Genomic DNA, 26,738 nt, shown 5'->3' on the forward strand with positions numbered 1-26,738 from the left:
CACACTCTCCTCCGTGTCTCTCCTCGCGCCAGCACTTGGAGCGCGTCCTCGTCTGCTTCATCCTCCCCCCTCTTGTCCATACTCCTACCACTCCTATCCCCACCATGCCCGTCACAAAGAAGAAGGGGGCCATCTTTGCAATCTACGCAGACTCCCCACCAAAGTCCGGAGCCTCCGCCGCCGCCTCGTCTTCTTCTTCTGCGGCAGCCAGCAGCAACCTCCTCCCCCTCCGCGCACCTTCCTCTCCCACCACCAAGCGGTCCACCGCGCACCGAACAGCACTCGGCTCGCTCCAGCCGTCCCGCACAGGTTTCCCCAGCGCCAAGGGCCCGTTGGCCGACAAGCCCCGCTCCCTGGGGGCCAAGGACGTTCCTGCTGGTGGTGCCGACGGCGGCAAGGCGTCGCTCGGTAGCAGCGGAACGACCAAAAAGCCCCTGTCATCAAAGCCCGCACAGCAGCCGTCGGTGCGCACCAAGCTTGACCGCGAGAATGCGCTCGGCACCAAGACTACCCTCGGACTCAAGAGCGGTGACCCCAAGCAGCGCCGCTCCACCAACGCCGCTCCCGCGTCCAAGCGCGCATTTGAGATCTTCTCCGACTCGAGCAACCCCCCAGCCAGTGCCAGCAGCACTCGAGCCAAGCCGAAGGCCACCTCATCGTCGTTCACCATCTTCACCGACCCCGTCAAGCCGGCGGCTGTCAAGCAACACACCACCCTCCGCGGCGCCGCCCCTGGCCCCTCGACATTGTCGTCCACCGCCGGCCCATCCACTCCGGGTCGCAAGCGCGAGCGCGCGCCTACGCCAACCGGTATGGTTGACAAGGAGAACAGCGGTATCCTCGACTCCCCCGCGTCCCGTACGAGGTCCAAGGTCCACAGCAGCAAGGCCGCGCCGACCCGCGCTCTCGCGCCCAAGACCGCTGTCCTCGACAAGAAGCCATCAGCCAAGCGTACAGCTCTGCGCCGTGTCGACCCCGACATGCCTCTCTCGGACGTGAGTGTGGCGTACGGCGCGACCAGGGAGGACGAGCCGGCCGGCTTCCGCGACGCGACCACGGACGACCAGGGCAACAATGGGGCTCTCGAGGTGCGTTTTGTTTTGATGTTTGCTTGGGGCGGCCGGGGAGTGGAGTAGCGGTCGGTGCTGACAATCAAAGGCCTTGTAGGAGTGATTGCCAAGCACAAACCATAACGGCGGGCGTTGCCACAACACACGAACAAAGGAGAACCGCCTGTGAATAGCAACCTTCACGATCTCTCCATGTCCTCGTTCTACGACTCTTTACGAACCCCTCGTCTACGACACACCGTTCACGACTGTCCCTATCCTTGTCCCTCCCTCTCTTGAGCCCATTCTTGTGAGGCCCGCCCCCGAGCGTTCTCGTACGCCCAGGTAGGTCGGACCCCGCGATTGTCGAAATTATTGTCGATTGCGATTGTCCTTGCGTTACACCGAGATCGTCTCCCGCGTCACCCCCTACCCTCCTCACCGACATGTCCTATCCTCAACCCCACCCCATCCGACCTCTCCTCCTCCTTGTCAAAGGCCCAGACGCGACAACGCGCAGGTCAAAAACATACTATTGATACCCCGTTACAACACTCTACCACATACCACGTTAATCCCTTTTGTCTACCACCACACCCCTAACCGACTCCTCCAACCTCTCGAAAGGACGCTGTGGGCCTACCCCAGTCTATATAGCCTGCAAACCCGTCCAAAATAGCCAAAATGAGCCACAAAGCAGTAGCTGTAGCCGTGCATGATATGCATGATAAAGATACGTCATGACAGGCCGTTGTGTGCTGTGTGCTGTGTGCTGTGGGCGTTGTTCGCAAATTATGGTTAATAAGTGGGCTATATGTCTATGTGGTTACATCCCGAGACTCCTTCTTCCTGTCCCTCCCCACTCCTCTCCCCAGTATACACCCCACTCCCTCGTCACCGTCCCATCCTTCCCCCTCTCACACATACACTGCAGCCGCGAAAATCGCTGGACGGTGATCACTCCGTCCCTCCAACTGCCGCATGCCCGCGTCGTCGATCGTGCCGTAGTGCAGCACGCGCACTTCGCCTGCGAGGTGCCTGCGCGGCGCGAGGAGGTCCCCGCCGTCGGCGCCGTGGCCCGCGTCGCTGCCGTGGAAGAGGGACACGCGCGAGGCCAGCTTTCCAGGCAGGTTGCGGAGCAGCTTGGAGAACAAGCCCGAGCCCTGCGCGCGCGGGCCGGTCGGGACAGCGTGCAGGTTCGGGTCGGTGAACCGGTGCTGGTGGTAGTCGTCGAGCGAGTGGCCGGTGGTGCGCGCGTGGGTCAGCTGGGGCATGTATGCCGTTGGGTGGGCCGGGTCGGCGCTCTTCCTGCGCGACCCGATAGATCCCCGGCGCGACGACACGGAGCCTCGGCGGCTGGCAGACGAGACGCGGCGGTTCAAGCCGAGCACGCTGGTTGCCGACGGACTGGTGCCCGTGGCTGCCGTGGGCGATCGTGATGCGGCGGAATCAATCGAGACGCTGGTGCCCACGCGTGGCCTCATGAGCGGCGAGGGGACGTCGTTGTTGCCCTCGATGGGCGTGCGCTGCGGCGTGCTCGGCTGGGGGCCGTCAAAGGTGACGCTGCGGGACCGGTTGGGGAACTGGCTCGCGGCCGGGCCGGGGGGAGACTGGGATAGTGAGTCGCCGCCGTTATTGAGTGGACCATAGTTGGGGATCCGGTCTGGCGATTCGCTGACAAACGTTGCGCGCGCGTTGGGGACGGGCGTGGGGGGCACCGAGTCGGGATTGATGAGGACGGATGTGGGTGGTGCAGTGGGTGGCGTGTCTGGTGCTGGGGGCAGGTCGGGTCGCGGCAACGACTCGTCCCATGTCATTGACCGCTTGCGGAGTGTTGACCCAAAGTTGGAAAACACATGTGTCAGGCGATACAACCGTCCGTTGCCCCTTGACGAGTCATCATCGTCGTCCTCGTCGTCCTCGTCCAGAATCACGTCGTCGTCGGGGATAATGTGACTCTTGAACAGTACACGGTCACACCAGCTGGGGATTCGTTGCTTCTTGCTCGAATCGTACACGCCCACGCGGTTGTCTTTGGTGTCGTCAAAGTCGTCCGCCTCTTCGTTCTCAGTGTGGTTGCTCCGCATAGATGGGCTGCGGCGGCGGAGGGAAATGTGGCGTCGCGGTGGGGATGAAAGAAGGCGGACAGACGACGACGACGGTCGACGGGCGTGGCCGCCGCCGCTGTGCTCGCTTTTCACAGACGTACCCAGTGCACTGCCGTTTGGAGCACCCGGCATCAGGTGGTGCGGGTGAGAGCCGGGGACATGGGTGTGGCCGTTGGCGTCGGCCCCGGGAACAAAGTGCGCGTGGCCGTTGGCAACATTGGTTACACCTTGTGGGCTACCTTCGCCGAGCCCCAGCCCCACAACAGCGCCCAAGGGATCGTCGAGGGGATGGACAGGCGGGGTCGCATCGTCGCTCAGAACGGTCGACACACCGTCCTCGGACAACACAAACGACCGGAACGATGATGTAGATGTGCGTCGGGCAGAATCCGCCGGCGTCCCAGTCCGTGGGGCAGAGCGCGACAGTGGTCGCCCATTGCCCAGTCTCAGAATGTTGAGCAGTTTCCTGCTCTTCTCCTTCAGTGAGGGCTTGGGACGGCCAGTGCTAACTCCTGTCCCAGTCGTGGCCACGGTTGCTGTCGAGGCCGGTGACCGCAGGGCACTGGCAGAAGCGGTCGACCGGATACTTTGACCGCTGGGTGCAAGCTCGTCGCCTCCGTCCTGCGAAAAGGGTGGATCGTCGAGGTACACGCTGGAGCGAACCGACTCTGCGTCAGGGAACATTTCATGTTGTGGCAGTTCGTTTGTCCCCATCTCGGGTGAGACGCCCGGCATGCACGGCGGTGCTCCATGGTCATGGGTCACGTCGCCGACGTCGGAACCCGAATACTCTGGTTCTTCTAGCAAGTCGCACTCGGCTCCCTCGGGCACACCTTGCAAGGTGGCTGGGTTGATCTCCGACGACGACCGTTCGTGCCGGTCCACAGCCTTGCGGCGACGGATGGACCGACGCATGTCGCGGTTCGTAGCGCGCACAGACTTCCACACGTCGTACTTGAACGTAGGCATGAACGTGATGGGAGCCTCGTAAAAGCCTGGCAAGGGTGTGTGGCGCGGGTCCTCCATTGCTTTACGCAGCTGGTCCCAAGCCAGAGCTTCTTGGTACTTGTTCTGTTTCAAGAGCCAATCGGCGTGCTGTCGCGTAATGTCCACGCGGAAGTTGAGGTCACCACACCAGAAGCTGCTGTCGAACCGGTCGGTCAGATCTGGCATGGTCGCGCGTGGGTCCTCGGCCGGCAGGAAGCAGTTGAGGTCGAGCGAACCCTTGATCTTTGCAATGTTGGCAAGGCGAGCATCATTCCTGTCCGTGTGCGCTGCGAGATGTGCGTTGATGAAGAGAAGTCGTTTCTCGCCCAGATGGAGACTGATACCACTGCATGTCAGCTTAACGTCGAAGGGACCGGAAACTCACATTCCGCCCTTGTTGCCAAACCGGCCGCCGGCGAGACCAGTAGTGACAAAGTCCTTGTCCACGCCTCTCACCAGGTTCTCGCACCCCTTGTGCACAAACACGCTCATGTAAAGGCCCAAAAGACGCTCCTTGGCAACATTGACGTATGGGCCTGCACCAGGCTCGCGGATGCACTTCGGAGGGGCGGGCAATTCGAGCCCTTGGTCGCTCGGTGAGCGGGTGATACTCCGCTGGCTCAGCGACCTCGTCAGACCCGGATGGTTAAAGTCGGCGGGCGGGGCGAGGAAGCCGCCATTGCTGCTCATCACACTGGTACCGGGTGGTGCAGCGGACGGTGCGCCAAAGGAGGAGTCTGTTGCCGCACTGGTCCCGAACACGCTGTTGGTGGCAATGCTGCTCGGCTCAAACGAGCGGGCCACGGGCGTGGCACGCGCGTGCATTGTGTGGATGGGTGAGGGGGTCACCAGCGCCGCGACCGGGGGCATGGGGATGCCGATCGGCTTGGAGCCGCCCGACGTCTTGTGTAAGGGCTTGGGCTGCTTGCTGGGGGAGGTAGGGGCGGCAGGGGTCTGATCAGATGAGCCGGGCGAGGTTTCTGGTGTTGCGGGTCTTGGAGGTCCAGCACAGAGCCATTCTAAATGTCAGCTGCTACGCCATTCTCAAAGCTCACCTTCGAGCATCGCACTCCAGCCCTTGGGTCCTGCTGGCACCCTGTGCTCCACTGTAGCGGGTGAGAACAGGCGCTCATCCGACAGTGGCGAGGTCATACGGATAGGCGAGCTCGATCCCATGTCATACGTCTCGCGGAGCCGTTCGAGCTTTTTGCGGTCGCTCAAGGGAGCGGGGCTTCCATTGTCGTCCTTCCTGTCCGTGAGGCCGAGTGTGTCCAGCGTCCCGAGACTCTGCTTCAAGCTCTCCTTGAGACCCTCCTTGACCTTGAGACTGTCAAGGACGCCAGTCACCTTGCCCTCCTTGCTGTTCTGTCGCAAGTCTTTTTCAGAATCTTGTCGTAGCGGCTTGGGTCTCGTGACCTCGTCGCCCGTCCCTTCCCTCTTCTTCTCGTCCTTGTCTCCTTCCTTGGCGTCCTTCAACACCTCCTTGGACCCCTCTTTGGCTCCGACTCCTTCCTTCTTGATCGCTTGGTCGTTCCACTGCAAACCAACGCCCTTGCCCTTCATAAGTCCGGCGCCGAGACCGCGGGGAACACCGCTGGGCGTGGGACATTCCTGCGCGGCGAACACGATAACGTGGTAGGGGTGCACGTTCTCGATAGGAAGCAGAGGCAGACCCGACGATGGATCGGCCTGGTACTCATCCGCTACGTATGTCGGGACGTCGCCGAGGAGGACACTCAAATCGCCTTTGGGCTGCGGAGCGCGTCAGCTGTCATCAAGGTTGTTGGGGGAGGGGTTGGTATGACGACGTCTGCCGCAGCGGAAGCCGACTGCGTGCGCTGCGAGCTGCAGCTTCTCTGGCACCAAAGCTGTTCGCACAGCGCGCGCGCTGCTGACAGACCCAGTCCGAGACGTACCAAGGCATCGCCCATGTTCCACGTAACGACGAGAACCTTGAGTGCGTTCCGGTCCTTGAAGGTCACCATGTCCAGACCGTCCACTCCGGGTACGACGGGGCCTGGCGAGTCGGGCACCGTCGTGCTGGACATGGCGGGCACCGCGTGTTGTCCTGGTCCGGCGTGGAAGAGCGCGCTGAGGCGCGATGTGAGATTGGGATGATGTTGTTGTTGGTGAGGGTACAGTAGTGATTGCGATTGCGGCAGGGCAAGCGTCGGCTCGGCGAGGGTGTTGGCATGGACGTTGGCGTTGGGCGGCAGGGTAGCTGTCGGGGTAGTCGCCGCGCCCAAGCCCGGCGGAGTGGACGGGTCGGCCGTCATGCTGCGCCGGGCGTCAATGCTGCTGTCAAGCAGTGCGGCGCCGCTGGTATCCTTGGGAGGCAGTGGTGGTGGAGCTTCGGCGACAGGCATCAGCAGTGCCGACGTCGGCGTCGGCGCCTGCGCAAAAGGTTGGGGCACGGCGGTCATTCTGTACCGTCAGAAGCGTGCCTCTGAAAGCGTCTCTCGCCAATCGCTATCGCGACGCGCTGAGAGGGGACTACGTACCTCTGGTCTTGTTGTGCCCGCGCCGGGCAATAATGTGCATAGCGCGGGGAGTGCAAGAGTGCGCTGCACGATGGAGGTGGGTGTTGGTGATTAATAAAGACTCAATGACGGAGGAAGGTATGAAAGCAAGAAGTGGCCAAATGGGCCAGCGCGCTTGTTGATGGTGACGACACTAAATCCCCGGCTCGTCTCTCACCCTCTCTCTCCCACGTCGTTTCACATCTTCTTCCTCTTTCGCATCGACGTCTGGTCCTGCAACTGCGCGCTTGTTTCATCGTGCACCTCGACACCGCCGCTTCCCTCTCACGCAGTGCCTCGCGATAACGACGAAACGGCTCCCGACGGAGGAGAGGAGACAAAGAGGGTCCAAAAACCCGCACCCCAGTCGAACAACGACACGACAGCGACACCAAAGACAATGTCCAAGACAGCTCCAGCAGCAAGCTCGGGTACCGCGACGCCGACCGTGCCCTCGTCGACCAAGACCAACCTCGTACTGGAAGAGGACGACTACGCGAACCCCCCGCCGGCGCGCGCACTGGTCGCGTCCACAGCGGGGCAGATGTACGCGCTTTCCGTCTCGTTTGTCCTCGGTACAGCGGCAACAGTGGCTCTCGCGGGGTTGTACATTGGCATCGGGTGCCCCTCAGACGTAAGCTAATGGTCCTTCCCCGCTTAAGCTCACGCCCAGTCCCCTCTTCTCGCCGTCCTCTGCTCGGACAACCACTACAAGTACCTCCTCCCAATCCTCGTCCCCGTCACGGCGTGGTTCGTCATTGCCAACTGGGTTGGCTGGCAGTTCTTCCGCTACGCCTAGGATATGGCCGTACACACTTGCTCTCGGCGCTGTCCAGCTGCAACTCGACCCGGCCCCCTCCTACAAGACGCACCACAGAGTGATATGAGCGCGGGCCCCCGTGTTGTTCAGTTGAGAGCGAGCGCAGCGACCTCCACGATTGCAGCGACATCGCAGCCATGTTGTCGGCACCTTCGACTATTCCTTTCGACCTCAATCGTGCCCGTGGATGCCTGTTCAGCCCCTCATGTCCTTGTGGCAGGACATGTCATTGCAGATTCCTTACAGACGGTCTTCCGCTGACAAGGCGCGCATGAGCAGGTTCATGGCGAGATGATACCTACACAACCAGCTGCCAAACGAGTGTAAGGCAGTTGGTGAATGCAGGTGCAGTCCACCATGAGCCTATACTGGTACCCTTTGTTAGACGAACCTCTCCCGGGCGTGACGGTCGCTCAGGACATCATTAGCCTGGTCGGGTGAGCCAGCACCCGCCCGCTGTTTCGCTGCTTCCCCTGCCTGTGGTGCAGTCATAATTTCTAGCCCTAATCCAGACAAGATACATGCAGCCATTTCTACCTAGTCTACTACTCGTCCTGCTCGTGGATGATAAGCTCCTCCTCCTCCTCGACGGGCTCAAACGCGTCCTCGGGGACGGCGTAGAGGCGGATAGTGGGGTTGTTGGGGTCCTTGACGAGGACGTACTTGCCCTCGGGCTGCTTGAGGACGAGGTCGGCAATGGTGCGGACGATACCCCAACCGTTGGCGAGCGAGACGTTCATCTGGCGGGCAAAGTCGACGGGCTTGTACGACTGGATGCCGACGATAACGTGGCGCTGGTTGTCGCGGGGGTTGACACGCGAGATGTAGCCCATCTTCATCTGCTCGGCGCCGGCGAGGTACGACTGGAGAGCCCAGCGAGCGAGCTTGGCCGAGTTGTTCTTCATCTCGTTGGCGACAATGGCACCCTTCTGGGTGTCGAGGTTCTTGCGCCAGTCGAGCGCCTTGCCGGCGCCCTGGGCACGCGAGTCGTACTCGTTGAGAGCCTTGACGGTGATAGGGGTGTCCTTCTTGCCGAGGAAGGCGTCGACCTCGGTACGGACAATGAGGTCGAGCTCCTCCTCCTCGCCGACGGAGATGTCGAACTTGCGGTAACGGTAGAGGACGGGAGCGAGGGGCTCGGTCTCCTCGGGCGAGTAGAAGGGGTTGGGGTGAGGGGTGTAGGCCTTGGACTTGTCCTGGATGATCTGCGAACGGAAGTTCTGGTTGATGTAGGTGGCCTCGAGCGAGAGCGAGGCGGCGCCGTTGAGGGCGTCGTCCGAGTCGGCGGGAGGGTCGGCAGCGTTCTCGTTGACGGTGACAAAGTCAAAGGCACCGCCGTCACGCTTGTCAAAGAAGAGCTGGTCGCCACGGCGCTCGAGGACCATGTCCCACGAGTTGACCGAACGGGGAGCGCACATGAGGACCGAGAGGATCGAGTCGGTGGCAAAGATGGTGGCCTTCTTCTTCTCGGCGAGCTCGGCAATGACGGGGTCCTCCGAGGTGGTAATGTTGTAGCGGGCACGCTCGGTGATCTCGAGGGGCTTCTCGGCACGGGTGTTGACACGGTCAAACACGGCGCGGTCGTAGCCCTTGAGGGTACCGTGGGCCTCGAGGTCCTCGGGAGCGTCGACACCGAGCGAGAGCTTGTTCAGGCGGTTGAACTCAATCTCCTCGAGCAGCTCCCAGTCCTGAGCCGGGGTCACCGACCAGTCACGCGTACGGGTAGGCTTGTCGTAGCCGTAACCGCCACGGCCACCACGCGAGCTAGTGCTGTAGCGAGCGCCGCCGCGAGCAGGAGCAGCGGGGCGGGCAGCGCCAGCACGGCCGGCGGCGCCACGGGGACCGGGAGCGAGACCACCGCGAGCGGGACGGCCACGGAGAGCCGAGGTACGGCCGCGGGTAGGGCGGGTGGAGTCGACGAGCGAGAAGCTCTTCTCGTCCTCGTCGTGAACGTAGCCAAAGGCGTTGACCTCGGAGGCGCCGTAGGCCTCACGGCCGGGGCGGCGGTTGGCGGTGGTGGTCTGGCGGCCACCGCGGGCAGTCGACGAAGCAGCGCCCTCAAGAGCGGGGTCGTGCCAGTCGGCAATGCGGGTGAGCTTGTCCGACTTGGAGAAGGGGGCATAGGGGATGCTAGAAGGGGGTCAGTGACCTGTGATGCGTGGCAAATGTGATTATGATGGTGGTGGTGGGATGAGGACCCCGACCATTAACTTACTCCTTGAAGGGAGCGGCGAGGGTCGAGGACGAAGGGCCCCACGAGCCGTCCTCGTTGTCGTGGATAGGGGGGAGCACAAAGTCGAGTGCCATTTTGGATGTTTTGGGGAGTGGTGGAGAGAGCAAGGTGTGTCTGTACGTCGACAGGATGAGCGTGCTCGCTGCCTGCGCTGCTGCTGCCTGGGTCGTGGCTGCTCACGCGCTGATTCTTTTCCATCAAACTGAGGATTGTCTCCGTCGACGACAATTTGTGTTATATGAGCCGCCCCGTTTAGCTGCCACTGGTATGTATGTTTATTTTGCCCTCCCCGTTTGTAATTTCTTGCGCCTGAATGTGCTCGTACCCCCCCCACCCGTCCAACTTTTGCAAGACTGGCTCTCGCACCCATCGAAGAGATATAACATCTCTTCTGTTCTTCTCTCCCCCCCGCCTCACCATGGGCGAATCATTCACTACCCTGCCCGTGGAACACCATGTTCGTCCGCGACGAAGCGCCAAGGGCAAGGAGCGTGCTCGCGACCCGCTCGCTGAGCTCTCCAACCCCTCCAAGGCTGGGCCCTCAAAGCCAAAGCCCAAAAAGCAGCACCAGCCTCAAGTGACCGGTTGGGACTGTGTCCCCGTCGCACGCAGCGAGGTCTCTGCGATCCCCCCAGTGTGGTCCAAGGATGGCAGGTGAGTTGTAGCTGCGAACGCTGTGGGCATAGCTAACAAACCAGGTTCTACTTCACCGCCGCCAACACGTCCGTGTTCGTGCACTCTTCGACCACGGCAAACTTTGCGCGCCTCTCGACCCTGTCCTCGACCGACCCTCACGGCCACCGCAAGCCCATTACCGCTCTCCTTCTCCACCCAACCAACCCGCTGCAGCTCGTGACCGCGTCCGAGGACGGCACTGTGAAAATTTGGGACTGGGTTGAGGGTCGTCACGTTCGCACCGTCCTGCTCGCCGACGACGGCCGCGTGAATCAGATTTGCGTCGGCCAGGTGGCTGACAAGTGGTGGATCTTCGCGACCGTCACCAACCCCAAGCCTGGCAAGAAGGTCCGCGATGACAACGGTCACCTCCAGCACCGTCTTATGCGTGTGCCGCTCCTCCCCCAGGTCGTGCCCGCTGGCGAAAAGCATATTCCCTACCAGTACCTCGTGGGCAAGCTCCGCTCTCAGCCGGCCGCGATCATGATGTCGCCCCGCTCAAACTATGTCGTCGCCCTCGCCGGTGCCAAGGCATACGTCTATCGCCTGCCAGCCACCGTTGCCGATGACAAGTGGAAGCTGAATTGCGTCAAGTTTGTTTCCGACGAGACCTTCACCTGTGGTGCGTTTGCGCCCGACCGCAAGTCGCGCACCGGCTCGGTCCAGGAGGAGTGGTTTGCTACCGGTGACGAGCGCGGTGTCATTCGTCTGTGGCACGGCCTCGGTGCCGCCTTCCGCCAACTCGATGCTGCGGCCATTGAGGCTCAGCAGGCCGAGCTTGCCGAAAAGCCTCTGTACGCCGACACGGAGAAGCGTCTGCCAACAACCTCGCTCCACTGGCACGCACATGCCGTTGCTGCCATTGCGTTCACTTCGGCCGGCGCGCAGATTCTCTCCGTCGGTGAGGAGAGTGTGCTTGTCCAGTGGCACCTTGCTTCCGGCAAGAGGGAGTACATCCCTCGTCTCGGCGGCAGGCCGATTCTCAGCGTCGCTGTCCGCCCCGGCAGCCGTGGTGTCGAGGAGGAGTATTGGATGGGCTTTGCCGATGGTGCTCTCATGCGCGTTGGTGCCTCGACCGGTCACGTCTCGGCCGTCGGCCAGGGTGTCCGCCTCGACCCATTGCGTCCCACCTCGAAGGGCCCCTACCCGCTCGCTGTCCACCCTGCCACCAAGGCACTCGTTGTGCCCTCGTCGCACCCTTCGACTCTGCAGTTCATCGACCCTCTTGCGTCGACTGTCCTCTTCGACCTCGAGGTCGCTCCCTCGAACCGCGTGAGCAGGCGAGAGGACAAGGAGCTCATCCCCGTGGCTGTGGAGAAGGTTGCTTTCTCCGAACCCAAGGATGGCCGCTCCGAGTGGATGGCCACTGTCGTTGGCCGCCGTGCCGACGAGGAGGAAGGTGGCGGCTTTGTCAAGACCCTCACCTTCTGGCGCTGGAACGGCGACCGCTACGTCGTCAACACCCAGTACCCCCGTCCTCATGGCACCGACGACGTCACTTCGCTCTCGTTCGGCCCCGCTGCCAGCCAGGGCGGTGAGCCCTTCGCCCTCACTGCCGGCTCGAGCGGCTCCGTCAAGCTCTGGCACGTCCGCCAGGTCAAGAAGACCCAGCAAGGTACGTTGACGATTCCATCCCTACCCCGCCCACCGTCTCCGGTGATGATAAACAACAACACATTACTATTTCTTCTCCAAAGCTTCGGCGCTGAGGAACCAATGTTCTGCAATACTGAGGAGACACATTTACAAACCCTTATTTCGTTTTGTGAATGTCCGCTGACGATACCCCTCAGGCAAGACCTCCGCCAAGAAGCCCGCTGTTGCAGAGTGTGAGTACCGTTTTCCTTTTCTCTCTTCCGGACCGTTCTGGGGTTGGTGCCCTGTGATGAACACAATTTTCAAGCTCAACAATCATAATTTTGTTTGATGATAAACCCACTCTTCTATATTTCTGAGGGCACCATCCACGACAACAACTTCTTTCTTCTTTCGAAAGACAAGTTGCTGACAATCTACAGACTACTGGTCGACGCGCTCTACGTTTTCGTACCGCTCGCTCGGCGTGTACGCCGCTGCCTTCTCGCCCGATGCCACTCTTGTGGCCCTCGCGCACGGCTCGGTTGTCACCCTCTGGGATGCGCAGACCAACCTGCTGCTCCGCCCTCTTGTGAGCGGCGTTGATGCTCGCAAGGTCGCCTTCTCCGGATCAGAGGGTCGCTACCTTGTTGCGGGCGCTGCCTACAAGGGTGTGACCGTCTGGGACCTCCTCTCGTGTGAGGTCGTCAACACGCTGCCCTCGCAGGCCGTCGACGTCCTCCTCCCTACCCCTTCAGGCTTCATTGCCGCTCAGTCTAGCGCCACCGCCACCACCCTTGCCTTCTTCAACCCCAACGGCACCCTCGCCCGCTCCGCCAACCTCAAGTCTGGCTTTACCGTCATGACCACTCTCCCCGCCACTGGCTCGGCTGTCCACCTCGTGGGCATTGCGCCCTCGGGTGAGATTTCGCGTTTCGGCGACCTCCAGACTGCCGCTGCCCCCGCTGCGCGCTCCGTGTCGTCGGCCGCTGCCCCTGCCCGCCGTGCCACCTCCATCTGGCAGGAAATGTTTGGCAAGGACGCCTTCCTCGACGACATTGACCTTGCCCCTGAGCCTGAGGCTGCTGCTGTCGCCGTCTCGGCGCTGCAGCGCCGCGCCGCCGGCCACCCGGAGCAGGTCTTTGACGGCCCGTCGCACACCCTTCCTCCCGTCGGCCTGCTGTTCGACGCGTTCATGGACGAGTTCCTCGGTTCGGCCAAGGACGAGCAGGGTGCCGCTGAGGGCGAGGCGATCGAGATCGACGAGCTGCCCAACCTCGGCGCCGCGCCGCTGTCGCTTGCGGCCGACGCTGTCCGCGTGGTGCGCGACGACGATGTCGCCCAGCTCGAAGTCTTCTTCAAGGAGCTCATGGCCAGCGTGCCCGCCAAGCCAAAGGCCGCGCCTGCTACGCCCAAGGTGTCGACCCCGCAGGGCGGCAAGGACAAGAAGAAGAACAAGCAGCTCAATGGCCTGGGCGTGCCCAACGGCCACGCCAACGGCCACTCGCGTTCCGTCTCGACCCCGTCCAAGTCGGGCAAGGTGTCTGCCGCCAGCACGCCCGACGACGACGGCAAAAAGTCCAAGAGCAAGAAACGCAAGGCGCCGCGTGCGAGCGATGTGTAGAATGTAGAGTGGAGCGGAGCGTGGGATAGAGATAGCTAGCTGTATTAGGCGTGATCCGTGGTGTTGCATGCACATCTTGAGCGGTTTGATCGAACGGCGCAGTTTAGCGGATTAGGAAAACGGGTGGGGTCATTAGGGCGAGCAACGGTAATGACATTTGTTTATCCAGTCGGCCAGTCGCCGTCATGAATTGCCGAAAAAGTCAGCCCAGCCCTTGATCACAACCGACTTACTTACCACACCCACCCTCCTCTCGCTGCAACCCTCCCCAACCACCATGGCCACCGACGTTCCCCGGCGACACTCGCAGTTCCGCCCGTGTATTGACCTGCACGGCGGCGTCGTCAAGCAGATTGTGGGCGGCACGCTCGACCTGACGGACAGCGCGGCCGCTGGGCCCAAGGAGAACTTTGTCGCGAGGTGGGTGTCGAGCTGTGTCAAGCTGCGTTCTCCGTCGCCGCTGTGCTGCTGTGCTGCTAGACATGGCTGCCATGTGCCAGCTTCCAGGATGGACAAGAAGCTGGACGAAGTAGAGCTACGCCTCGAACGCTTAGCTCCTCGCTGTGCACCCATGCCAGTCGCCCAAGCTCCGGCAGCCCTCCCTTCCTCTCCCTCCCTCCCGCCTTCCTCCCATCGCTGCCAAGGCTGTCGTGCGCCAGCTTCGACGCGGTATCCATTTGAATATACGAAGTTGGGATGAGACCAGGCTACCAACTCAAGATACAGCCGTTCACTCACCCTCTCACACCTGCCCAACCCCCACCACCCCCACGCCCTCCCCTCTCCTCCCCTCGGCTCCCTGCTGACGCTCCCAGCAACCCGCCATCATACTACGCCGCGCTGTACAAGCAACACGCTCTTGTGGGCGGCCACGTCATCAAGCTGGGCCCAAACAACGACGCCGCGGCGCGGGAAGCCCTCGCGGCGTGGACGGGGGGCCTGCAGGTCGGCGGCGGGATCAGCGTCAAGAATGCCCAGGAGTGGCTCGAGGCCGGCGCGAGTAAAGTGATTGTCACCAGCGCGCTGTTCCCCGGCGGCAAGTTTGACGAAGGCGTGTTGCGGGAGATGTGTGAGGTCGTGGGCCGGGACAGGCTTGTCGTGGACATTAGGTGGGTGCGACACTGGCGGCTGGGGCAGTTGGGCAGCTGTGCCAAACCGGGACCGCAGCTGCCTCTGACTGAAAACACGGCCTCTGGCCTCTGGCCTCTGGTCTTCCTTCCTTCCACAGCTAACACATCCTCCAGCTGCCGTAAGCGCGAAGCCGGGTGGATCGTCGCCATGAACGGCTGGAAGACGCTCACCGACCTGGCCGTGACGGCCGAGAGCGTCAAGCTCATCGAGGGATACTGCTCCGAGCTGCTCATCCACGCCGCCGACGTCGAGGGTCTGTGCCAGGGCATTGACGAGGAACTTGTCGAGCGTGAGTACGGGGCTGTGTCGACACCCACCGCCCGCCACACACATCTGCTGACACACACACCAGGCCTCGGCGAGTGGGTGTCCATCCCGTGCACGTATGCCGGCGGCGCCAAGGACATTGGCGACCTCCCCCTCGTCGACCGCCTCAGCCACGGCAAGGTCGACCTGACGTTTGGCTCGAGCCTGGATATCTTTGGCGGCAGCGGCGTCAAGTTTGACGAGCTGGTCGAGGTGGACGCGCGGGCCAAGGCCGACAGCGCGGCGGCAGCTTAAGAGCCGGGAGTGGCGGAAGGGAAGGGGAGGGGTAGGGTAGGACTATGATTGTAATGGGCTAGGGGTAGCGTAGAGGTAGAGGGGTAGGACTATTCATGGTGCATGGCATTGCTTCTGCGTGGACGGAAGGCTGTGTGGGGGAGTAACCAGTGGCGTGGACACTCAGCGCTGTCATTAGTGCCAGTATCTCAACTACACGGCACTGAGCCATGGCGATTCGGGGTGTCGGTAAACGACGGACCTGGAGCGTTGGGTCCACTGACGGCAGATCGGCTTGCTTTCGATAAGCAGCGACAGGTGCAGCGGCGATAGGAAGTCGCGCGGTAGAGTGTGGACGCAGGTGCGGCAGAGACATCTGCCGTCAGAATGTGCACAGATAGAAGAGCCAGCCCGAATGTGCCACCATCATCGCCCGTCCTTTTCGCTGGAATTTGGCAAAGGCCGCCTCTGGTCATATTCTTGCTTTCCAACCTGAATATTATAGTCGCGTTAAAGTGCCCTGGGAGGTTCCAACTACGTATATTACCACAACGGCCGGAGTTCGAATCCAGGATGGGATCTGGGGGAAATGATTAAAGAACCACGTATATTACCACTAAGTGCCGGGGTTCTAAATCAAACCAATACAAAATAATATATCTAAAGGACCACGTGTATTACCACTAAGTGCGGGGGTTCAATACAAATACAAAACACTGGCCAGTGTAAAGCGACTATTTTTTATTGCTTTGGAAAGAGACATGTGTCGTTGCTAGATGATGGCGGTGGCGCGGTGGCAGTAAAGGCACCTTTCTAATGTGACAAACGGGGGAATTAATAATGACGTAGTGGTGTGCCCACCCGTGGAGCAACTTTTCTCCTGTCCCAATCATATTGGCAAACGTCTGGGTACAGAAAACTGGAAGGTCCAATGCTGCCGTTGTGTGCATGTGCATGTGTTGTACGAGAGGGCGGCCTCCATGCACATGTGCATATGCTGCTGAACTGAACAGGGGACATATGCTTTACAGTCGTGACGACAAGGAGCGAAATGGCGGGGGGGTAGGCCTTGCGGCTCCCCGGCCGCGTCCTTTTCGGTGGTGTTCGGGCCCAACCCCGAGAGCCGACCAGCAGACGGCCGTGTGCGTTCCTCCGGCCCAGCCGTGTGGCCAGCCGTGCGGTGACCCAGGCGGTGTCACCCCACCCAGCGCTCTCCCCGCGCCCAGCGCTGCTGCCATCCGCTCGGCGAAACCCCCTGCTCGTATAGCCTCCCTCTCCCGTGTGCTCTCGCTCGTCGTCGTCGTTTTCGACATCCTCCACTCCTCCATCCCCCACTCACCCCTCCTCCCCACCATGCTCCGCACACCCGCTCGCGCACTCGCCGCCGTCGCAAAGGCATCTGGCTCGGCCGCTGCCCGCCGTGCCCCCCGCACCGTCCTGTCAGCACGCCCCGCCCTCCCCGTGTAGGTATCCCCGCAAGGCCATTTGGTGGTGGTCGTGGTCGTGGTGGTGCATTCGTTTCCCCGCGAAAGAGTGGCGCCAATCCCCCCGCAACCTGCACACCAACCACCACCCACAACAGGACCACCCCCCTTTACCCAGACAACTCGTGCTTACACCCCACTCACAGGTCGCGCGTCGCTGCCGTCCCCCTCGTGCGCAGCTTCCATGCCACTTCGTTCACTGCCGGTGAGTGTTGAAAACAAGCCGCGGGGCAATTGGAACCCCGTCTCCCAAGAAATAGTTCTGACGACGACGCAGCCCCCGTCACCGTCAAGGTTCCCCAGATGGTGCGTTTCTCCTGCCGCAGATGGCTGGCAGTGATTCCTTGCTAGCCTCACCGTGGACGCACGTACACATGTACTGACTACGTCTCTCCAGGCCGAGTCCATTACCGAGGGTACCTTGAAACAGTACACCAAGGCTGTTGGTGACTTTGTCAAGGCGGACGAGGAGATTGCTACCATCGAGACCGACAAGGTGAGCCAGCGGCGCAAACAGACGCAGGACGGACTCGGCACACGGGACAGACGGAGACGTCGGCCCCGGACCCACCGGCGCAGTCTGTAACGCTGGTAACAACACACTGACACTCTTTCCAGATTGACGTCTCTGTCAACGCTCCCCAGTCGGGTAAGATTGTCGAGCTCCTCGCCGAGGAGGACTCGACCGTCACTGTCGGACAGGACCTCATCAAGATTGAGCCCGGAGAGGCCCCCGAGGGCGAGGCTGCCGCTGCCCCCGCCGCCGCCGAGTCTGCTGCCCCCGCTGCCGAGGCCCCCAAGGCTGAGGCCCCCAAGGCCGCTGCCCCCGCCGCTGCTGCCCCCGCCCCCAAGGCTGCTGCCCCGCACCCGCCAAGAAGGAGGCCGCTCCCGCTGCTGCGTCGGGCTCTGGCCCCAGCCGCAAGGAGACCCGTGTCAAGATGTCGCGCATGCGCCAGACCATTGCTACCCGCCTGAAGGCGTCGCAGAACGCCGCTGCCGCGCTCACCACCTTCAACGAGATTGACATGTCGTCCATCATGGAGTTCCGCAAGCTGTACAAGGACGGTGTCCTGAAGGCCGAGGGCGTCAAGCTCGGCTTCATGTCGGCGTTCTCGCGCGCGTCGGTGCTTGCCCTCCGTGAGATTCCCGAGGCCAACGCCTCGATCGAGGACGACCAGATCGTCTACCGCGACTACGTCGACCTCTCGGTCGCCGTCTCGACCCCCAAGGGTCTTGTCACCCCCGTGCTCCGCAACGCCGAGTCGATGGGCCTCGTCGACATTGAGCGCGAGATTGCCGCCCTCGGCGCCCGTGCCCGCGACGGCAAGCTCTCGATCGAGGACATGTCCGGCGGCACTTTTACCATCTCCAACGGCGGTGTCTTTGGCTCGCTCTACGGTACCCCCATTATCAACCTGCCCCAGGCTGCCGTCCTCGGCATGCACTCCATCAAGGAGAAGCCCGTCGTCGTCAACGGCCAGATTGTCATCCGCCCCATCATGGTCGTCGCCCTCACCTACGACCACCGTCTCCTCGACGGCAGGGAAGCCGTCACCTTCCTCGTCCGCATCAAGGAGTACCTCGAGGACCCCCGCCGCATGCTCCTCCCTTCCCCCGTGTAAAATGGCCTAATAAAAAGCGGCAAAGGCAGCATTCGCGCGTAGTCAATGCATGTGATGTATGAGCACAAGTAGATTTTAAAACAAAACCCCACACCCCCACAACGAGCACGAGCAGACGCAGGAGTACAAGTGGAACCCACTGACACAGACCGTGGGTGTAGTGGGTAAACGCGATCAGGACGCCCCGAAGCAAAAGCTGAATGACCGCCCGCGAGTATAAACCCGAGACAATGGCCTTCTGCAGAAAACCTCGTCTCAGCGGATGGTGTGCAGGTCTTGTCGTAGTCGTGTGAGAGACCCAGTGATCCAGCGACCCCACAACCGATGACGACGGGGGGAGCGGTGTGGGCTCTGGCTAGGCCTTTGTTTAGCTCCACCATTCAGCCGCACACTCGTACGCTGGGGCGGCCAATACGAGGCTGGTCATATGCCTAATATCCCGTGCACCAAATACGCTGTACTCTGTGCGTCCCAGCGTCCCCGCGTCCACCGTCCACGCCTGCGTCCCAGCTCCCAGCTCCCCGTCGCCTTCGCCTCCAGCGTGCAAAAAAACCATCACGCATCGCCACCACATGGCTGCATGGCCTGGCTGCTGGCTGGCTGCCGGGGAGACGGTCCTCCGCACCGATGCGCTGGGTGCCGCATATCGGCGGGTTGTCGGGCGCGGCGCGCGGAAATGCTGGCCGCGGACGGGGCGGAGAAAAGGCGGGCGGGAGACAAAATGTGGGGGAATGTGGGGGCGGAGGCGACTTTATGGCTGGGGCGGGTGGGTATGTCCTGGAGAATGACCATGGTGAGTCTGTAGGTAGTGGCCAGTGGCAGTGGCAGCATGCAAGTAACTGTGTTGCGGTCCATCCTTGACTATACATCTTTAAAAACCCCTCTGCCTCTCTCTCGCTATACACGCGTGATCCCCGATATCCAGCCATTGTCACTTGTCTCCTCTAAGAACGCAAGAACGCAAGAACGCCAGCCTACAGCCATGGAGGACGGTTGGCGCCCACCCACGGTCCTGCGGGGCCGACCATCTCGGGCTTGAGGTCTGCGACCTTTGTGACGCCGCAGTTACGCATCGTGTTGGTGATCTCCTCTTCCATGACTAGGGGGGGGGAGAGCAGGTCAGCAATTGGGGTCTCCTATTGGCGTCCGCCCGCCTTTCCTCGTTACTCACTCTCACACACGCGCTCGACGCCCTCCTGGCCGTGAGTCGAGTTGGCATACAGGAACGGCCTGCCGAGGCCCACGGCCTTGGCGCCGAGGGCGAGCGCCTTGACGGCGTCGGCGCCGCTGCGGACCCCGCCGTCCATCATGACGTCGAGCTTGCTGTACAGGTCCGGGCGGAGCGCGCGCATCTCGTACAGCAGGTCGATGGGGGCCGGGGCATAGTCGCAAGCGCGGCCGCCGTGGTTGGAGAGAATGACACCCTGCACACCGCGCTCGGCGCACTCGGCCACGTCCTCGATGGACTGGACGCCCTTGACGATGATGGGGAGGTTGGTGTGTTTCTACCGTCGGGTGTCAGCGGGGCAAGCCCAAGCTAGCTAGATGTGCATTCTTCCCAACTCACGCGGATAAAGTCAATGTCGTCCCACAGGAGGTACGGGTCCTGGAAGCCCGAGATGGCCGCCGAGACGCCGGCGCCCTGCTTGCCCGACTTTCCGGTCTTGCCGCCGCTGCCCGTCTTGCCCTCGCCCGTCGACGCAATGGGGGCCGCGACGCTGGCCTTGGCGCGGACGTCGCGCGTGCGCTTGCTCTGCCACGCGACGTCGACCGTGAAGATGATGGCGTTGGCGCCGAGCTCGGTGACTTTTTCAAGCAGCCTCTCGGACGCGGCGCGGTCCTTGTTGAGGTAGATCTGGAACCAGACCGCCTGGCCTGCCTGGCGCGCGGCCATGATTTCGTCGAGCGAGCACGAGGCGTTGATGGAGATCTGCACATGGGTGTCAGCCAAGGTCTATGTACTTTGCATGCGGCAACTCACACCCTGGACAATGCCCGCGTTGCCGGCGCCGCGCGTGAGGTTGACCTCGCCGTCCGGGTGGCCGAGCTTGGCCATGGCCGCGGGCGAAATGAAGAATGGCATGGCCATCTTGGTGCCGCACACCTCGGTCTCGAGGTCGCCCGTGGTGATGTCCCGCAGGACGCGGGGACGGAAGAAGTAGCGCTTGAACGCCGCAGCGTTGTTGTCCATGGTGGCCTCGCTGTCGGCGGCGGACTTGTAATAGTTCCAGCCAGTCGACGAGAGCACCTTTTCGCCCCACTCCTCAAAGTCGTTGAGGAGCAGCATGCTGTCGGCAGGCGGCAGGAGGGCGCGCGCCGCGGCGATGCGCTTCTCCTCGTCTGTCGGCTCGTCCTCGACCACGGGCAGCGTCGAGGGGTCGACGGGACCGAGCTTCTTGCTGTCGTCGAGGATATCCAGCGCGTCGGGCGGGTGCAGCGGCTTGAAGATCTTGGTCGCGTCCTTGCCTGCGTTGGCGATGATAATGTTGGCGCCGCCGGGGTGCATGTCGATAAACGCCGTCACGTCGTAGACTTTACCGTCGATAATCACCCAGCAGTCGTCGCGTGTGTTGTGCTTTTGCACCTCGGAGAACGGGATGCCCGCAGAGGGGACCGCCTTCTTGCCCTTGCCCTTGGGTGCCGCTTCCAGGCGCATGGGCGGGGAGAGAACGTACGTGACGACGGCCTGAGAGTTGGCTTCCGTGCTATGGGTTAAAGACTCACTGTTGCGCCAACGACACCGGCGGCCAGGCGCCAGTCGAAGCGCGCACGAGACCGAGAGCCGCCAGACGACGAGCCGGCCGTGGACAAGGCGCGTCGTGGCGCGGCGACAATGTTGACAGGTGCACGGGCACGCGAAAAGGTGCGCACAGCTGTTCTGAGCGACATGGTGTGTATGAGGGGAGGGGGGTGAGTGTCAGATGGCTGAGAGAGACGGAGAGAGCAGACGCAGAACGCTGAGGCGCGACCGACTTATGCAAGTGTGGATTGTCCCCTCGTTGTATTTCCAGACACAGCGTATACTTGCCGAGCATCCGAAAGGCGGAGCCGGACCACCGGACCGGAAGACCGGCGACGGGCAAGTCACCGGGCGGTGTCTCGTTTGTATTGCTGCTAATGCGACGGGCATATGTCCGCGTGTCAAATGGTGGCCTGGCGCCTGGCTCATGCAAAAGCAATATCCTAACGGCCAGGTGGGGGGGCCTATGATCTGTCGCTCGTTTGTTGCTGCTCACGGTCCGCGCCATGTGGCATGGCCGGCCCGGTTCACTCCCCCCACCCCACACCCCTCGGCAACTCTGCGACCTACAGAACCCCCACGGGCCCTCGGTAACTGGCGGCATGTCGTTGGACCGTCCACTACTCCGTTTCGGCTCAAGTATGCACCGAGACGTCCACCAAGCAAGAGATGTACACCCAAACGTAGAGGCGAGTTGCCCACTCGTTCAGAACACTACACACCACCACACCATGTCACGACCTCTTCGTCTCGCGGCGCGCTCGGCGCGCCAGTACCACCACCAGTATCGTTTCAGCCAGCAGCGCGCGTCGTCCACTGTCGCGACTGCTGCGGCACCGTCCAGGGCGTCAAGTGGCCGTCTTGGCCTCGTTCTTGGCGGAGCAGTGAGTGTTGGCTCAGGTTTGCAACCCACATGTCCATCTAACCTGGCATCAGCTTGCGGCCACTGTCGGTGCATACGTCTTGAGCAACAGTGTACGCCTAGACTCCAAGCCGGCGGGGGGTAAGAAGACGGCCAAGGCGACCGCAGCCGCTCCCGGCCTCATCCCCTTCTCCGAAGTGGCCAAGCACAACACTCCCGAAGACTGCTGGGTCGTCCTCGAGGGCAAGGTCTACGACCTGACGGCCTTTGCCCAGATCCACCCTGGCGGCTCCAACATCATCTTTGCCAATGCCGGACATGACGCGACGGCCATGTTCACGCCGACGCACTCGCCCGGCATCATCGAGGACCGCCTCGACCCAAGGGCGTACGTCGGCGATGTGGACCCGGACACGCTCCCTGCGCGGCCTGTTGTGGCGGAACAGAAGAAGGAGGACGAGGCCGAACGCAAGATTGACCTGAGCGAGATTGTGGGCTGGCCCGACCTCGACGAGGCCGCCAGGCGCAACATGACGCCCAAGGCATGGGCGTATATCTCGGCCGGCGCGACAGACATGTACTGTGAGTTTTAGGAACGTCGCCTTGAACTGACATTGCCTCAGCGCTCGACCTCAACCGCAAGAGCTGGAACCAGGTGCTGCTCCGCCCCCGATACTTTGTCGACGTCGAAGAGGTCGACTGCAGCACGACCATGATGGGCCAGCGGACCAGTGTCCCGTTCTTCATCTCGCCCACGGGCATGTCCAAGCTTGCCCACCCGGCCGGCGAGCCTGGCATCGCGACCGCGGCGGGCGAAAACGACGTGATCCAGATGGTCTCGACCAACTCGTCTGCGCCGCTCAAGGCCATTGTCGAGGGCCGCTCCCGCCCAGACCAGGTGCAGTTCATGCAGCTGTACGTCAACAAGGACCGGCCGCTGTCCGAGGAGCTGCTCAGGCAGGTGAACGCGTACGGCATGAAGGCCGTGTTCGTCACTGTCGACTGCCCGACGCCGGGCAAGCGCGAGGCCGACGAGCGCGACCGGTCCGTCGTGGGCGTGCAGAGCGGCACGTCCGGGGGTGTGGTGCAGAGCGATAAAAAGGGCGGCGGTATCGGCCGCACCACCGGCGCGTACATTGACGCAAAACTCAACTGGGAGGACATCAAGTGGCTGCGCAAGCACACGCCGCTGCCCATTGGTGTAAAGGGCATCCAGTGCGCCGAGGACGCGGTCCGGTGCGCCGACATGGGCGTCGACGCCATCTACCTCTCCAACCACGGCGGGCGCGCGCTCGACACGGCCCCGCCGGCACTGTACACGCTGCTGGAACTCCGCCAGCTCCGCCCGGACGTGCTGGAAAAGTGCGAGGTGTACATTGACGGCGGCGTGCGGCGGGGCACCGACGTCGTCAAGGCGCTGTGTCTGGGCGCGCGCGGCGTGGGCATGGGCCGCCCGTTCCTCTATGCCCTCACGTATGGGCCCGAGGGCGTGACGCATGCCATTGACATTATGCGCGACGAGATTGAGCAGACCATGAGGCTTGTGGGCGTGACCAAGCTGGACCAGCTCGGCCCCCACCTGGTGAGTTTGGGAGAGAAGGAGGGGGGAAATGTAATGAAACCGTGGCTGACCCAATCTCCAGCTTAACACGCGCGCGCTCGACCCTTTGGTCATGCCGGAGCTCCAGTACGGGCTCAAGGAGCAGTTCCTGCCCAAGGACCTGCCCAAGAAGAAGTAAACCGTAGCGCCGTACGTACTGTTTAGTAATTTACATGTACTGTTAGAACATGCAGCTGGCCATGCAAATGCCACTCCAAGCAGGTCTTTGGCTTTAAAAGAAAGTGTGTATTAAATAGCATGTAGAGAGTAAAGGAGGGGGTCTAAAAGAGTGTAAACAGCGACCGATTAGTGTGGCGGCCGCTCTAATGTTGGTGTCTCCCTCCTTACTCTCCCGCCACTAAAGATCCATTAGCGACGGGCGAGACCGAGGGCACCACGGCGGCTCATGGAACGCTTCTTGGCAGCGGCCTTCTTGAGCTCGAGGGTGTGGTTGACGTCGGCGTTGTGGAGCCAGCCGTCCTGGGGGGCGACACCGCCCTTGAACGAGGACCAGTTGGAGATGATGCCCTGCACAATGGGGTTGCCGGCGATGAAGAGGTTCTCGAGCGAGGGAGGGTAGCCGCCGTGGCTGGCGAGGAAGGCGGGGACCTCGGCGGCGTTGGGGGGCGAGCGGTCAAAGTCCGAAGCGGCACGGAGGAGGATGACACGCGAGAAGTCCATGAGGCCGGCGAGGTGGGCGCGGATCATGGCCTCAAAGGTGGCGTTGTCCTCCTGCGCGGTCATGGCATACTGGCCGGTGCCGTTGGTCCAGAGCGAGGTGATGTTGGCAAAGGCGTTGTCGAGGTCGGCGCCAAGGAAGTAGACGTCCGAGCTGAGAGACGTCAGCACTGCAAGTGCGGCAAGAGAGGCCGATGGTGGACTTACGTGGAGACGTCACCGTAGAAGACCGCAGGGGGGTCCGAGGCGGGCGAGTAGCCAAAGGTGGCGCGGTACTCCTGAGCCTGGGTGGTGTCGTTGAGGGTGATGCCGTCGAGCCAAGGGCGGACCTTCTCACGGAGGTTGGTGTTGAGCTGCGGTGGGTGTCAGAATAAGGTGCACACATTCCGTGGGTGGTGGCGTAGACGAGGGGGACGCAGGTGATGTGGCGTAGACGGGAGGTAAGGGGGACGCAAGGAGTGATGATGTGGCGCAAGAACATGCCACACGCCGGGTCCTACAGTAGTCCTCCATGGCAGCCAGGTGCGTGGGGACAGGTCTCTGCCACGCACCACGCACGCACGGCAAGACAACACCTGAACAGCCAGCACTCTGGCGTCCCCGTTTTTCCCTTCAACCGCCGTGGCTGCCGTGGAACCTTGTGCTCCCTGGTGGCCCGTGCACGCCGACTTGCCGACATGCCCCACTACTCCCTGCCGACATCTCGGCTAGACTCACCTCGAACACTTCGGTACCGTAAATCTCCACGTCGTCCATGGTGCCGGGCTCGGAAGTGCCCTGGAGCCAGTAACCAGTAGTCCAGTTGGAGGGCATCTCACGGGCGTCGACCTCGTTGGCGAGGGCGACCTGGACAGCGTAGCGGGCGAGGAGGACGGAAGCTGTAGGTTGGGGTGGTCAGTAACGGGTGACGACGGCGTCGGCGCCGCGGGCCGGGATGCGCATCGGGACGCCCACGTTCGGGCGCCCCAAGTTCGGCGACCAGAACCGACCAGAAGCGGGGGTTCAGAACTCACCCGAAGTACCCATGTGGGGGTTGACGCCAGCAACGCCAGCAATGAGGCTGTTCGATTAGCAAATGAGGTCCGTGTTTTGACAAGGGCCCTATAGTGTGACCCTGGCTTCCAAGGCGTCCGCACGCAAGAAATAACCCGCAGCAGTCTTGGCGCAATGGGCGGGGCGGCACTGCCACTCGCGCAGACGCAGACCGAGCGCAATGAAACGCGGCTCCCCCACTCTGTGACCCCCCCAGCGGAACAGCGTGGCGGCGGCATATGGACAGTTGTGCAGACACTCACAAGTAGGTCGAGGTGAAGTCGAAGAGGTTGGAGAAGAGGAGGGCGGTGACAGTGCACGCGGCGTTGATCTCGGCCTCGCCCGTGATGAGCTGACAGATCTCGCCGGCGGCGTTGCAGTGAACGTTGGGGAAGAGAGGCGAGAGACCGGGGACGGTAACGTTCTGGGTGAGAGCGATACGGTCGGTCCAGACGTCCTCGGAGTCGTACATGCTGAACACGAAGACCTTGGGAGCGATCTTTTGACCGTTGCCAGTGTTGCCCCTGACAGAGTTGCCAGAGTTGCTGGGGGTGGGCGAGGCCACGGCGAGTCCAACGAGGGCCGCGAAAGCGGTAGCGACAGCGAAGCGCATTATTAGTAAAGAATCAAAGGGGGGGAGGGATGGAAGACACTTCCAGAGACGATGCCGCGGCTGCCTTTTATCTCTTTCTTCTAGAGTGGGGCCACTCGGCTAGAACGCTAGAACAAGGATGTACAGAGGTCCCGTCGTCGTCCATCTGTCGTCCGAATGTGCAGCGCACAGGCGAAAAAAAGTATGGGTGGGCGCCAGGTTCCTTTCTGTACCTCGCCGCGTTTCGTGTGCTCTCATTGTGCCCGAGCAGGACAGGACATGACCTGGCGACAACGTCATTCACACTAGCGTCAAAGAGACACCCGCTGTAACGCAGGGAGTGACCCGGTCTTTCGGCGACGCTCTCCTGTTCGGTCCTGTGGCCAGGCACACATTAGCTGTTGCCGTAACATTTATTATGGGTAACGAGCTTTGGATTCTCGTTGATTTAATTCTATTTTCTGGCCCGCGAGCGATCTACGTCGGCATCCTCTCCCCCACGAGGTTGCGAACGTGTGCCCAGACGTGCGTCGGCCGTAAAAAGACACGCGCAGTCGACAGACCCTGTGCATGCAGAGGAGAGCGGTCAGCAACAGTACATGCGCGCGCGCGTGACGGGGCCCGCGGCATTGCGGAGAGTCTGTGACCTGTGCAGCTCGGATAGAATGCCCCCCCATCCCTTTGGCAAGAATGGGTCCTTTCGGATGCCACACTCTGCGTTCCTGGGCTGTGGGCCCATTTTCCCCCTCATTTTCCCCCAATTTTCCCTGCATTTGACCCAGGTCACGTGACTGCCCACCCTGCCAACCCATGCCAATCGGACCCGGCCAGATCGGGTTTCGCGTTTTGACTCGAGAGCCGACGTCT

At 62.0% G+C, this 26,738-nt stretch overlaps 10 protein-coding genes across 10 annotated transcripts; 6 read left to right on the top strand and 4 right to left on the bottom strand.

Moving 5' to 3' along the window:
* Positions 1-104: 104 nt before the first annotated feature.
* Positions 105-1,167, top strand: EHS24_002798 (uncharacterized protein; the record flags this gene model as incomplete). The annotated part of the gene is made up of 2 exons (XM_028618520.1): positions 105-1,088; positions 1,159-1,167. 2 exons carry the CDS (start codon positions 105-107, stop codon positions 1,165-1,167), a joined length of 993 nt encoding a protein of 330 aa, XP_028472887.1.
* A 799-nt stretch (positions 1,168-1,966) lies between these two features.
* On the bottom strand, positions 1,967-6,567 carry EHS24_002799 (uncharacterized protein; the record flags this gene model as incomplete). Its single annotated transcript, XM_028618521.1, has 4 exons — positions 1,967-4,490; positions 4,530-5,163; positions 5,200-5,896; positions 6,061-6,567. The coding sequence occupies 4 exons, from the start codon at positions 6,565-6,567 to the stop codon at positions 1,967-1,969; spliced, it is 4,362 nt and encodes a 1,453-aa protein (XP_028472888.1).
* A 496-nt stretch (positions 6,568-7,063) lies between these two features.
* EHS24_002800 (uncharacterized protein) lies at positions 7,064-7,462 on the top strand (the record flags this gene model as incomplete). The annotated part of the gene is made up of 2 exons (XM_028618522.1): positions 7,064-7,297; positions 7,337-7,462. 2 exons carry the CDS (start codon positions 7,064-7,066, stop codon positions 7,460-7,462), a joined length of 360 nt encoding a protein of 119 aa, XP_028472889.1.
* A 566-nt stretch (positions 7,463-8,028) lies between these two features.
* On the bottom strand, positions 8,029-9,790 carry EHS24_002801 (uncharacterized protein; the record flags this gene model as incomplete). Its single annotated transcript, XM_028618523.1, has 2 exons — positions 8,029-9,613; positions 9,699-9,790. 2 exons carry the CDS (start codon positions 9,788-9,790, stop codon positions 8,029-8,031), a joined length of 1,677 nt encoding a protein of 558 aa, XP_028472890.1.
* Positions 9,791-10,134: 344 nt separating this feature from the next.
* On the top strand, positions 10,135-13,590 carry EHS24_002802 (uncharacterized protein; the record flags this gene model as incomplete). Its single annotated transcript, XM_028618524.1, has 4 exons — positions 10,135-10,370; positions 10,415-12,006; positions 12,185-12,220; positions 12,410-13,590. 4 exons carry the CDS (start codon positions 10,135-10,137, stop codon positions 13,588-13,590), a joined length of 3,045 nt encoding a protein of 1,014 aa, XP_028472891.1.
* A 277-nt stretch (positions 13,591-13,867) lies between these two features.
* HIS6 (Enzyme that catalyzes the fourth step in the histidine pathway) lies at positions 13,868-15,282 on the top strand (the record flags this gene model as incomplete). Its single annotated transcript, XM_028618525.1, has 4 exons — positions 13,868-14,010; positions 14,406-14,699; positions 14,835-15,010; positions 15,074-15,282. The coding sequence occupies 4 exons, from the start codon at positions 13,868-13,870 to the stop codon at positions 15,280-15,282; spliced, it is 822 nt and encodes a 273-aa protein (XP_028472892.1).
* A 1,332-nt stretch (positions 15,283-16,614) lies between these two features.
* Positions 16,615-18,367, top strand: KGD2 (2-oxoglutarate dehydrogenase complex E2 component; the record flags this gene model as incomplete). Its single annotated transcript, XM_028618526.1, has 6 exons — positions 16,615-16,724; positions 16,892-16,950; positions 17,023-17,051; positions 17,143-17,241; positions 17,364-17,675; positions 17,732-18,367. 6 exons carry the CDS (start codon positions 16,615-16,617, stop codon positions 18,365-18,367), a joined length of 1,245 nt encoding a protein of 414 aa, XP_028472893.1.
* A 974-nt stretch (positions 18,368-19,341) lies between these two features.
* Positions 19,342-21,256, bottom strand: CYB2_1 (Cytochrome b2, mitochondrial precursor; the record flags this gene model as incomplete). Its single annotated transcript, XM_028618527.1, has 5 exons — positions 19,342-19,466; positions 19,539-19,872; positions 19,935-20,297; positions 20,349-21,053; positions 21,092-21,256. The coding sequence occupies 5 exons, from the start codon at positions 21,254-21,256 to the stop codon at positions 19,342-19,344; spliced, it is 1,692 nt and encodes a 563-aa protein (XP_028472894.1).
* A 582-nt stretch (positions 21,257-21,838) lies between these two features.
* EHS24_002806 (uncharacterized protein) lies at positions 21,839-23,708 on the top strand (the record flags this gene model as incomplete). Its single annotated transcript, XM_028618528.1, has 4 exons — positions 21,839-21,991; positions 22,044-22,551; positions 22,593-23,551; positions 23,613-23,708. The coding sequence occupies 4 exons, from the start codon at positions 21,839-21,841 to the stop codon at positions 23,706-23,708; spliced, it is 1,716 nt and encodes a 571-aa protein (XP_028472895.1).
* A 230-nt stretch (positions 23,709-23,938) lies between these two features.
* Positions 23,939-25,892, bottom strand: EHS24_002807 (uncharacterized protein; the record flags this gene model as incomplete). Its single annotated transcript, XM_028618529.1, has 5 exons — positions 23,939-24,401; positions 24,455-24,600; positions 24,965-25,125; positions 25,261-25,307; positions 25,543-25,892. 5 exons carry the CDS (start codon positions 25,890-25,892, stop codon positions 23,939-23,941), a joined length of 1,167 nt encoding a protein of 388 aa, XP_028472896.1.
* Between the last annotated feature and the right edge of the window lie 846 nt (positions 25,893-26,738).

The sequence above is a fragment of the Apiotrichum porosum genome (assembly GCF_003942205.1).
Source record: "Apiotrichum porosum strain DSM 27194 chromosome Unknown scaffold_14, whole genome shotgun sequence".
Taxonomy (NCBI): Eukaryota; Fungi; Basidiomycota; class Tremellomycetes; order Trichosporonales; family Trichosporonaceae; genus Apiotrichum; species Apiotrichum porosum.